The sequence below is a fragment of the Hyaena hyaena genome, unplaced genomic scaffold (assembly GCF_003009895.1).
Source record: "Hyaena hyaena isolate Hyena2069 unplaced genomic scaffold, ASM300989v1 scaffold_35, whole genome shotgun sequence".
Lineage (NCBI taxonomy): Eukaryota > Metazoa > Chordata > Mammalia > Carnivora > Hyaenidae > Hyaena > Hyaena hyaena.
Window position 1 is genome coordinate 5,517,783 of NW_024080667.1, and position 11,048 is coordinate 5,528,830.

The window sequence follows — 11,048 nt, forward strand, 5'->3', positions numbered from 1 at the left end:
CCACCGTCCCCATGGCAACCGCTGGCCTGGTCCAGGGTTCACGGTCAACCGGATCCTCAGCCTCCCGTCCCCCACGGGAGGATGGGCGTTTGGGGCTCTCCACTGGGCTGGGCCACAGAGGAGGGCTGCCAGTAGCCTAGTCCGACTCCCTTCTCAATCTGGAGGAGTCGAAACCAGGGACTCTGGGGGTCAGCCTGGAAGGTTTCAGTCCCGGCTCTATGATTTTGCAGCTGGGCCACCCCAGGCAGGAAATTCTGCCGCTCTATGCCTCAGTTTCCCTTAGCTGTAAAATGGGGATAATAGCAATAGTAACTACCTCCTTGGGTTGTTGTGAAAATTAAACGAAATAAATGCGAAGAGTGTAGAAGAGTTACTGGTGTGCAGTGAGCACCTCATTAATAGTATTTTCCACATTGGGAAACGGAGCCCCAGAGGGGGCAAAATACCTGCGAACAGTCAGGGTCCCACATGCCAGCGGGTTATTGGCACATTCAGAATTGGAATGAAATCGTCAGTCCTTTCTAAGACACTCACCGCTGATGCGGGAGGCATACTTTTGGGGTTCCTCAGGGGTTTCCTAAGTTTCCCGTGGGACCACCCCCTCCTTCCCAACATCCTGAAGCTCACTGTTAAAGGGCTGTTGACCAGACAGTGAGGTCCCAAAAGCAGGAGGAAGTCTCAGGTTTGCCAGCTCTGACTCCCCTGGAGCCGCCACCCCACCCCCATCCCTAAAAGATGAGTCCTTAAACGAATATGGATTGAATTCATTAATTAGTTCATTTCCCCGCCCCCGCCCCCGCCCCCCGTCCGGCCAAAGGCTCTCCCAGACCAAGCCCCTGAAGACCATAGCCATTCAGCTCTCTGCCTTACAGGACACCCCTATTCCTGACAACTTCCTGCCATCCCCATCTGTCCCCCATCTGCCCAGCCCCCCATTGCCACTCTGTAAGGATTTCCCATGGCACACTTCCCAGATCCTTCTTCTTCCTTCGGCCCGTCCTCCCCGACCTCCCTTTCCCTCTGGTGACCCTTTGTCCTCAAACAGCTGTTTCTGGGTCAAGGACCTTCCTCCAGGCCCCTGGGTGTGCACAGCCCTGGGTTAAGGACAAACCCTCCAACGTGAGAGGTAACAAGATAAACCAAATCATCTTCCAGAATGGTGGGGGGGGAGGAAGGGGGGACCGAGGTGGGGCTATGTCTCTGGAACTTTGGGTTCTGCTGGAGAACAGGCCGGAGCCCATAGACACTGTGTCTCTGTCCCCTAGGGGCCACCCCACAAGCTCCAGCCCAGCTGCCAGGTTTCCCCGGATACAGCCCGGTCCTCGGATTTATTTTTGCATATGGTTTGGGAGAATCTCTGTTGCTGGAATAATGACAACATTTTTTTCCCCTTCTGCTTCCCTCCAATAGGCAGATTCTATAAACCAGAGCAGCTGCCTGCGGCTTCCAAGAGAAAATTCTGCACAGTTTCTAGCCAGGGTGACAGCTCCCCTCCACAGGAAGTTGCTTTTATTAAGATTGTTGGGTTTTTTTTTTTTTAATCTGTTTTTTTGGTAAGGCTCCATCTATCGGTCATCAGGCAGCACCTCGGGCCTTGTGGGCATTTTTGTCCTCCCCCCCCCCCCCCGTTTGCCTGGAATCCGCGATAACATCTACACCACACTGGGCTTGCCCAACACAGGGGCAAAGTGGAACGGCTGAGAAGTCAGTCGTTCTCGTGATCTGGGCAGAAGAAGCCCAAGTAATTTATGGAGAAACTCCCACATCAAATAACTCCCCACACCTTCAGTGGGCTATACATGATCATTTCCTTCCAGAGAAAGGAAGGAAAGGAGGTGGGAGGGTAACTTTGCAGCAGAGAAGCCTGACAAAGCCCGGCTCAGCAGTCGAGCAATCAAGGCCAATGTCAACAGTGATAAGTCATGTTGATAGCATGTCCTCTTGATATGATATGATGAGAAGGGCACTTTACCTCCATGGTCTTCCTCCCCAAACGCATAACCCCCAGCTGAGCCATGAGAAAAACATCAGGGAAAACCCCCATTTGAGGGACCGTCTACAAAATCCCTGACCAGTATTCCACCAAAAACAAGGAGCGTCTGAGAAATTATCACAGCCAAGGGGAGTTTAAGGTGACACGAAGACTAAATGTAATGTCCTGGATGGGATCCTGCAAAAGAAAAGGGATGTTAGGTAAACAGTCAATGAAATCTGAATGAATTATGGAGTTTGATTAATAGTAAAATACCAAAATCGGTTCCTGAGCTTCGAGAAATGTACCACAGTAACGTCAGATGTTAACAACAGGAGAAACCAGGTCAAGGGTATTGACAACTCCGTGCTATCTTGACTACTTTTCTGTGAATCTAAAAGTAAAAGTTTAATTTTTATTTATTTATTTTTAAATGTTTTATTTATTTCTAGGGGAGAGAGAGAGAGACAGCGTGAGCAAGGGAGGGTCAGAGAGAGAGAGAGTCACAGACTGAAACAAGTTCCAGGCTCTGAGCTGGCAGTCAGCACAGGGCCTGACGTGGGGCTCGAACCCACGAACCGCGAAATCATGACCTAAGCGAAAGTCGGACGCTCAACCGACTAAGCCACCCAGGTGCCCCAATAAAAGTTTAATTTTTAAAAAGCGGGTCCCATGTTTGGGTTTCAGGCAACGTCCAAGCACCAGGTCTCTTTGGTTCCCCCTTTTTGCCTGTACTAAGAGTCTAAACTGCTGACTTTGGTGGTAGTACCCCAGCCCAATGGAACTGTCATTTTCAAGCCCAAGGACAACTCCCATTTCCTCACTATTGTATTCTCAGTATCTGGTCCGTAGTGTGTGCCAGTTGATATTTGTCAAAAGAATGAAACTTGAGGACTCATCGGAGGAGAAGATCCAAGCAGAGAGCCATGTTCTTCCCTTTCCAGGACAAAGAAGTCAGCACCTGCCAGTCCCCATCTGGAGAACGGCTTCAGGCACTCTGGTTAGAAGTAGGTAAGAGACCTCTCTTTACACGGCCTTTGGAGAACAAGCCATTCAGATTTACTTACGGTTGCATTTATTGGGGGTTTTAAGGAGCTGATGAAGAGATAATCGGCAGACTCCTCCAAACGGCTCCCCCTCCTGCCACTCCCCAACCCCACAGTGGTGCTTCCACTGCCCCTCAATACCCCGAGTAGGCACCTCTGCAAAGATGCTTCACACAACAAGATCTGTTTGCTACGTTTTGAAAGTCCATTACCTGGCACATAGTAGGTGCTTCATAAATGTTCGTATTGATGGCTACCATTTCTTATGCACCAGGCTCTGTGTCGGGGAGAGGAAGGGGTTCCCATTTAACCCTGTGTTGGTAGGCATTACCATCACCCCCATTTTACAGAAGAAGAAACAAAGGTCCAAAGAGCTTGAGAATTGGCCACAGATCACAACTAGGAAGTATAGGGGAGAGGTTTCAAACCCAAGTCTTCTCAGACCCAAATCCATGTCCTTCGCTCTAGCACCAGCCACCCTAAAAATACCTTCTCATTCCAGTGGGCCGAGGGTCTGCTCCCTGCTATCCGAAGAGGATCCCTGTGCTCACTTCTTCATCTGTGGCCTCCGGACGGACGGCAGCAATGTTCAGGTCTCTTTCTTTTAAAACTCAATTTGCCAGTCTCCCGCTTAGAGGTACTTTTTGATATTCCTCCAGGCTGTCAGCCTGGACTGGCCACGGGAGCCGGATCCAGGGAGATGGATGCTTATTACAAGCATTTAATTAGTGAAGTTTGAATAATGCAGCCCTGGCTGGGAGATCAATGCATGGAGGCTTAGAGACACCTTCCCCCACCTTGGACTCGTAATGGCCTTTTCCGTATTTATTGCCACCTAACCGGATACTTCAAACATATTCTGCACTTGGTATAATTTGATAGCTGCCCAGTCCCCAAAGTGCCTTCTCAACAAATGTTCACCCCAGTGTTAGAGTATATTTAAAAGATTTATATTCTCTTTTACTGAATGGAGTCCTGGGGAAAGACAGACCCTGCCTTCCCCGGGCAGACAATCCTGCCTTGCTGGGGTGGCCTCCAGCAAGAACATTTTAATACATCACTTATTAAAATGGACCCAGAGCCTTGGCCGAGGACTCCCAGGCTCCCCCCCACCCCCCACCCCAGCAGAGGACAGCTCCAGGCCTTCGCTGACACATCCAAGCCCTGCCTCCCTTCTGACCCCTTAAAGCAGAATAGCAGAGAACAAAACCTCAAAACAATGAGCCAACAAAAAGATCCTCGAGGCTGAAGGGCTATGGCTGCCGAGCCTGGGTCTGGGGCCAGATCATCGTGCATCCCCATCCTGGAGCATCATGGGCTCTGGGTTCTACTCCCGCCTAGCGGACTTGCTAGCTGAGTGACCTTGTACAAATTAACATCTCTGAGTCCCATCTCTCCTGTACAATCAGGGTAAGAATAATTCCTGCTTCCTAGGGCTAGTGTGAGCTTGGTATACAGTAAAAGCTCAAATGAATGTGGTTGTTTTGTGTGGTCCTTTCAGCCCCTTCTGGGCCATCAATTTCTTCACCTACCAGAGAGTTCATCGCTGTGGGTTTCCAGGGTTGCTGGGCTGATTATGTGAGAAAATAGAAGGGAAGCAATGTAATTGCCCAGTGCTTTGATCAGGGAAGCAGCAATTACTCCTGGTATGGACAGAGATGTGCCTTCAGGAAGAATCTTTTCATAGGGCTCCTACCCCTCCTGGCAGATTGAGGCCAAGCAGAAGGTGGGCCCTGCCCCTAACTCTGGGTGTGGCGCCCCTCAACCTTCTCGTGGGGAAAACCACGGAGGAAGAGTTGGGCTCTGTGGTGCCTAAAGGCCCATCAGCTCAAAAACACTGGGATTTTCTGGCGTTGGGAGCGCGGAGGGCCAGGTTCAGGACAAGGGCTAGGCACCTGGGAAAACCAAGCTAGCGCCCCTGATCGTCCTGCTGGCCACCAGCCCTGGCTCGCCCCCCCCCCCCGCCCCATCCCCCCCCCCCCCCTGAGCACTGAGCACCCCTCTGCCCCAGGAAGGAGCCAACCCTGCTGTCGCCCCTGCACTGCTGGGCTGTGTTGCTGCAACAGACGCGGCAGCAGAGCCGGGAGAGCGCGGCCCCCATGCACCCCCCCCCCCCCCCCGCCCCATTCCTACTAATGACTGATGTGCAGTCCAGCTGTGATGGGCCTTCCAGAAGCTCAAGGCCCACACTGCCTGGAAAGGGGGATGAGACCTCACTTCCTCCCCCACAGGCCTTCTGGAGCCCCCCTTTCCCCCCTACCGCTGCCACCCTGGAGCCTGTCTTACCTGATGTCTGAGTCACAATCAGGCTCCTGTCACCGTGAGCTGTGTTGTGACTCCCTGGCTGACAGTTTTACAACAAACACATTAAAAGCTCCCAGGCACTGAGGCTCCTGGATGCGGAACAGCCCAGGAGAAAAACCTCTTCAGGCCCAAATCCTTCTCCCTACCCCTCCTCCCGCAGGGCCCCGCTGCACCACCATTAACTGCTCCAGAGCCCAACAAGGGCCTGAGATGTTTTTTTTCATAATGAGCTTTCGCTCAAGCGGTGATTTGGGGAAGCCGTGGAGACCCACCAGGCTGTGGGCCCCGAACACGGGGCTTCTCCCTCATACAGTGACCTGTGAACACTGCAATGAAGTCAACCCAGCTTCTGAGGACAGGTGGTCCTTAGTGAAGCATCACACAGGCACACGGTGGCCCAACACGGAGGGCCACCACGTGCTTGGTGCTGTTAATCCTTCTGCAACCTCATGAGACCGGCACTACATTATCCCCACCCCACAGATTTGGAAACTGAGGCCTCAAGATGCGAGGAGATTTGCTCAAGGCCGTACAGCTGGGAAGGGAAGGAATTGGGATTTTAAGCCAAGCCCACCAGCCTCTAACGTTGCTCTTAGCAAGACTGCCTGCCGCCTGATGTACAGGACCTCGTTCTCTGCACACCCCACAAGGGATGGCAGAAACCTCAGGGAAGCAGGGAGACAAATGCAACCCCAAATGGAATAAACTCTCCCTTGGGCGATGGCCCTGCCAATGCAATGTCTTTCCTGCCATCTGCGCCCAACCCACACAGTCCCCCCACACCACTGGCCACAGCCACCATTCCCTCCTCATCTGCAGCCAGCAGACAAAAAGCAAATCTCCCCCACCCCCACCCCCCACCAAAGCAGAGACGAGAGAGGAGTGAGACACAGGAACAATTCTTTTATTGTACATTGGAGAAATAGCCCTGTGTGCTGGTTAAAGGTGCAACATCCAGAATATCGAATTAAGAAAAGAGGGAACAGGGGAGGAAAGAAACCTCTTGAGGTCCAAAGTTGCAAACAAAAAGTGGTAAAAGATTTCCTCACGCAAGAGGCGTTTTTTTGCAAATACCATGCAAAACAGGCAGCTGGTGTGCCTTAAGAGAACCCCTATAAATAACAGAAAAGACACTCCAAGCATTCCTTAACGTGGACTCAGAGCACAGGGAAAAAGAAAGAAACCCAAATGCCTTTTGGCATTTCAAGATATTTGGCACTCTCGTGATTATATTTTTTTTACAGCCCATCAAAGAGAATAAACTGACACAATATTAGAGAGAAAAAACAGGCTGCTCACACAACAGACTGCAGGAAGAGGTTAGAAAAAGCTCAAGCATTTTTTTTTCTTTTGTTTTTGTGTGTTTTTTTTTCCTGACATATAAAAGGTGTCCATTTGCATTAACTTGGGCAAATAGCTCGCAGCAACAGAGAAACACAAGCTTTACAAGTCATTTTAAAATAAGACAATGATTCGGTCTAGGTATCATTCCTTAGAAAAGTTCTCTTCTTGTTTTAAACACATTCCTGATAACTTCAAAAGATGACCAAAATAAAACAATATCTATAGAGATCGTTTGCTGATTTTTTTTTCTTGTACATCCAAGGAGAACAACATAAAAAAAAAAAAAACTGGACAGCATTTCACATCCAAGTGCACAGAACCATTTTTGCAAGATTAAATAATGTAAACATTGGGAACAGCCAAATCAGCGAAGAATGCCAACATTCAAAACACCCGGTGTCGCTGCTTCATTATTTAAGTGGCTCAAAATCCAGATCTATAATTGTGCAATATTCACTGTATATAAAAAGAAATAGGTATTAATTTTGACAAGTAGCTGCAACTGAGACTTCTTTATTTCTTTGTGTGTGTATGTGTGTGTGTGTGTGTGTTTAGAGTGATTTTCATATTTTTAATTTTTTTTTAATTTTTGTTTTTGCTGAGGAGCCCAGAGCCTTCTCCTCCTCCTCCTCCTCCCGCCTCATCTGCCTCCCGGCCTGACGCGAGATACAGGTTGTTGATTTCATCGCGGGTAGCAAGCTAGTAATAAATTTCAAAGTGCTTTCTCTTTTCATGCTTTTTGCCAATGACTGTTACCGCCGTTCTTATTCTCTCCCTTTAACTCATTGTCTTTGGGGGGTGGGGGGAGTTAGACACCAGGAGGTGCCTTGTCTGTCATATTTTTCAGCACGTCATCAATCCTATCATCTTCAATAACAACTGCAAAAAAAGGGGAGAAAAGGAGACGTGAGCGCGCTTGGGTCTGCGGGGGGGGTAAGGGGGCGGGGGAGGGTCTCCGACGTTTCCCACGAGCCTGGGGACGCGGAAATGCGGGAGGGCGAGGGAGGGGGGGCTCCTGGCGCGCCGACACAGCCCCATCCTCCTCTGCCTGGGCGGGGGGACCCCGCGCCGCTTTCCTCTGAACCACTCCCCCCACCGCCCGCTGCGTCCCGCCCGCTTTCCGAGAAAAGGCAGCAAAGACGGCGCAAATCCCGCAGGCCCGGCCGCAGCCGAGACGCTCACTGACCGCGCGTCTTCACCCCACCTCACCTCTGCCCGGGCGCATTTATTTAGAAAGAAGGCTCTGGGGCTGGAGAGGGCGGGGAGGAGGAGCCCAGGTCTCCGGCTCTAGGACCCTCGGGGGTGTCCGGAGCGCGGCGCGGGCGGCCAAGGCTCTGGGTGAGGAGGTGCGAGGCGCAGGGGAGGACTCCGGGGCCTCAGCGCGCGGCGGGTCCGGGGTCAGGCCTCGCCAGGGCGGGCGGCCCCTCCTGCGCGGCCCCTCCGCGCCGCCCGCCGCCGCAGAGGTCGGAGCCTCCCGCGCTGCCGGCCCCCCGCCGGCCCGGCCCCGCAGCGTCGCTCCCCACCTAGCCTCGCCTTCCTCTGTCCAGCCATCGGTCTCTCGGCGTGGCCGTCACCTGTCGAGGTCTCCGGGTCTCTCTCCATCTGGGGTGTCGGTGGCCCTCATTGTTTCAGCTGCTTTTCTACCCTCCCCAGACTGGCGTCCCCGGCTCACGGGGTCTCCCGCTCTGGCTCCCTCTCCGGAGCTTTGTCTCGGTCTCTGCCCCTCTCGGTCTCCCCCTCCCAAGCCACCACCCGCCTCCCCCAGCCCATCTCTGCGTCTCAGTCTCTCCCGGCAGCTGCCGGTCTCCCTCCTCGTCCCCGCGCCTCTGGGGCTTCTCCGCGTCCCAGTCTCCCCGGGGCTTTTCCAGCTCCCGCGCCGAGCGCCGGGGCTCGGCCACCCCTCCCCCTGCCAAGTAACAATGAGAAGCCCGGGCGCTCCGAAAGACCCTCGCCTTCTCCGCGCTAGTGGGGTCTCGCCCGGCAGTTTTCCACGCCGTCCCTTGGGGAGCCCTGGGACGCCCCCCCCCACCCCGGGTTGTAGAGCGAGCACAGCTTCGACTACACTGCGCAAAAGGGGAGGGGGTAGAAATCGAAAGGCAAACTTTGGCGCGGGTGGGGGACCCGGGAATAACCTTCCGGCCCCCGCGGCCGCTAGAAGCCGCCACGCCCCCTAGGTGACCCCGGCGGGAATCGGGCTGAGGGGGAGGGGTTTCCGCGGCCAGCCTGTGCCCAACCCGCAGTGCGGGATCCCCCCCAGTTCCGCGCGATGGGATTCCATTCGGTCGGAACCGGCTCCCGGGTGCGGAAGAGCCCCACAAACCTCGGCCAGGCCTCGGCGCCCAAGAAAGGGGGCGTCCGGGGAGGGGGCAGCGAACTCACCCCGCTTGCTCCGGCCGATCTGGCCCAGCTTGGGCGGCCGCTTGTTCTGCCCGGCGCCAAAGAAGTTGTTGGTGTCCTGCAGGCGGCAGGAGAAGATCTGGCCCACGTCGCCGCCGTCGCCGTAGGGGTTCAGCTTCTCGTCGCCGTAGGGCAGCACCTCCGACATGGTCGCGTCCGGGGGCTCCGCGGCGGCGCCTCCTCCGCCCGCGTCCCCGCCCGCGGCGGACAGGGTCAGCGGCGCTGGGGCCGGGGGCGGCCGGCCGGGGACGGCCCGCGGGCTGCGGCGGCGGTGGCGCCGGCGAGGGGCACCGCTGGGGCGAGAGCGCGCCGCCCGCCCGAGCGACCCGGGGAGCGCCCGGCGCTGCGCTGCGCTCCGGCTCGGCGCGCGAGTGGCTGCTGCTCCGGCACAGGCGAGCAGGACTCACATCCTCGGCGCGCTCGGGAGCTGGGCGGGGGCCGGGCGGGGCCGCGAGCCGGAGCGGGGGGTGTCCCGGCGAGCCCGCGGGGCGCGGGGCCGAGGAGGGCGCACCCCGGGGAGCCGGGCGGGCCGGTCCTGCGGCGAGTGCGGGCGGCGGCGGCGGCGCGGCTTCGGGGAGGCTGACTGGGGAGCCGCGAGCGGCGGGGCGGCGAGGGGCGGAGGGGGAGGGGAGCGAGGGAGGAGGGAGGGCACGGGGGTGGAGGGGAGAGGATGCCCGGAGGGAGGGAGGGGAGAGGGAAACCGGGAGGGAGACGGCAAGAAAAACAGAGAAGAAAGAGAGAGGGAGGCCGGGGAACCGGCAGGGAGAGACGGAGGGGAGCGGGCGAGGGGAGAGACAGAGGGAGAGAAGAAAGGGGAGGCGGCGACGGGTCCGGCTCGCAGCGGCCGGGGGAGGAGCGGAGGGGAGAGGGGACCGGGCCGGCGGGGAGAGAAAGAGGGTCGGAGAGGGAAGGCGGAGAGTGGGAGCGCGCGGAGGAGGAGGCTGGGACGCAGGAGCCAGCCCGCGAGCGAGCTGCGAGCGAGAAATGCCGGCCGCGGCGCGGAGGCGAGGCGCGGGGAGGAGGGCGGGAGGAGGGCGGGGACGAGGGGACCCGGGGCCGCGGGGAGAGATCCCTGGAAGCCGCGCGACGTCACGGGGCCGCGCGCGGGCCGGCCCGGGCCGCGGCTCGCTTCCTGCCCCCGCCCCCGGCCCCCGCCGGCCCGCCCGCGCCCTGGGGCCCCCGGCGAGCCCCGCCCCGGCCCGGCGGCCTCCTGGCGCCTCCTTCCCCCCGCGCCCCCCCCCCCGCGGGGTGTTTACCCGGCCCCGAGCCGGTGCGCGCCGGACCCGCCGCCCGCTCGGGCTCCCGCGGGGTGCGGGGCGCGGGTTCCGGGGGCGGGAGGGGGAGCGGACCGGAGACCTCACGCCGGGAAGGACTGATGAACGTATGTCTCCACGGAGGCGGGACGCTGGGGCGAAAGGTCGCCGGGCGCCAGTGCGACCCGGGGACCCCGCGCCCCTGCCCCCGCCGCCAGCCTCAAACCAGGGAGCCCCCTTCCCCACCAGGCGTGTCCCACTTCACACGCTCTGGGCGCCGCGCTTTGGGCCTCACACCCTCCCTCACCCCCTGCGACTGTCCTGGAAGGCCCTGCTCCCCGGCCGCGGCTCAGGACTCGGGATCCCGCGGGGCCTCGGGGTGGAGGCGGAGGGGTGGAAGGGAGGGGGCAGCCCCGCCTCCCGGAGGAGAGTGGAGCGCCTCATTATGCCGGGCTCGCCCGGGATGCCCGACTCTCGCTGTCCTCCGGGGACCGGCCGCCTCCTCCAGGGACGCCCGGGGCCTGCAGCCCTCTGCCCGGGGTGGGGGGGGGGGGCGGGGGACCTCCCAGCCAGCACAGCCTTGAGCCCCCGGGGAGAGACTGTGGCTTCTGAGCCGGGGAGCGGACTCCCGGCCCCGGGAGGGAGATGGGGCAGCCCCCGAGGCCTGGGAGCCGCAGCTGCCAAGCAGCAGCTGCCAAGCAGATGGCAACTCTAGGGGGCAAGGTGCGTGAG

General features: G+C 57.8%; 1 protein-coding gene across 1 annotated transcript; it reads right to left on the bottom strand.

The window, feature by feature from the left end:
• Positions 1-7,234: 7,234 nt before the first annotated feature.
• CAMK2N1 (calcium/calmodulin dependent protein kinase II inhibitor 1) lies at positions 7,235-9,312 on the bottom strand. The gene is made up of 2 exons (XM_039228944.1): positions 9,046-9,312; positions 7,235-7,545 (listed from the first exon to the last, which is right to left on the bottom strand). Exons 1-2 carry the CDS (start codon positions 9,209-9,211, stop codon positions 7,475-7,477), a joined length of 237 nt encoding a protein of 78 aa, XP_039084875.1. The 5' UTR covers positions 9,212-9,312; the 3' UTR covers positions 7,235-7,474.
• Between the last annotated feature and the right edge of the window lie 1,736 nt (positions 9,313-11,048).

Coding starts and splice junctions, on each gene's coding strand:
- CAMK2N1 (XM_039228944.1), bottom strand. CDS start 9,211: ATGTCGGAGGTGCTGCCCTACGGCGACGAGAAGCTGAACCCCTACGGC. Junction 7,546..9,045: donor GATCGGCCGGAGCAAGCGGG/GTGAGTTCGCTG, acceptor CTTTTTTTGCAG/TTGTTATTGAAGATGATAGG.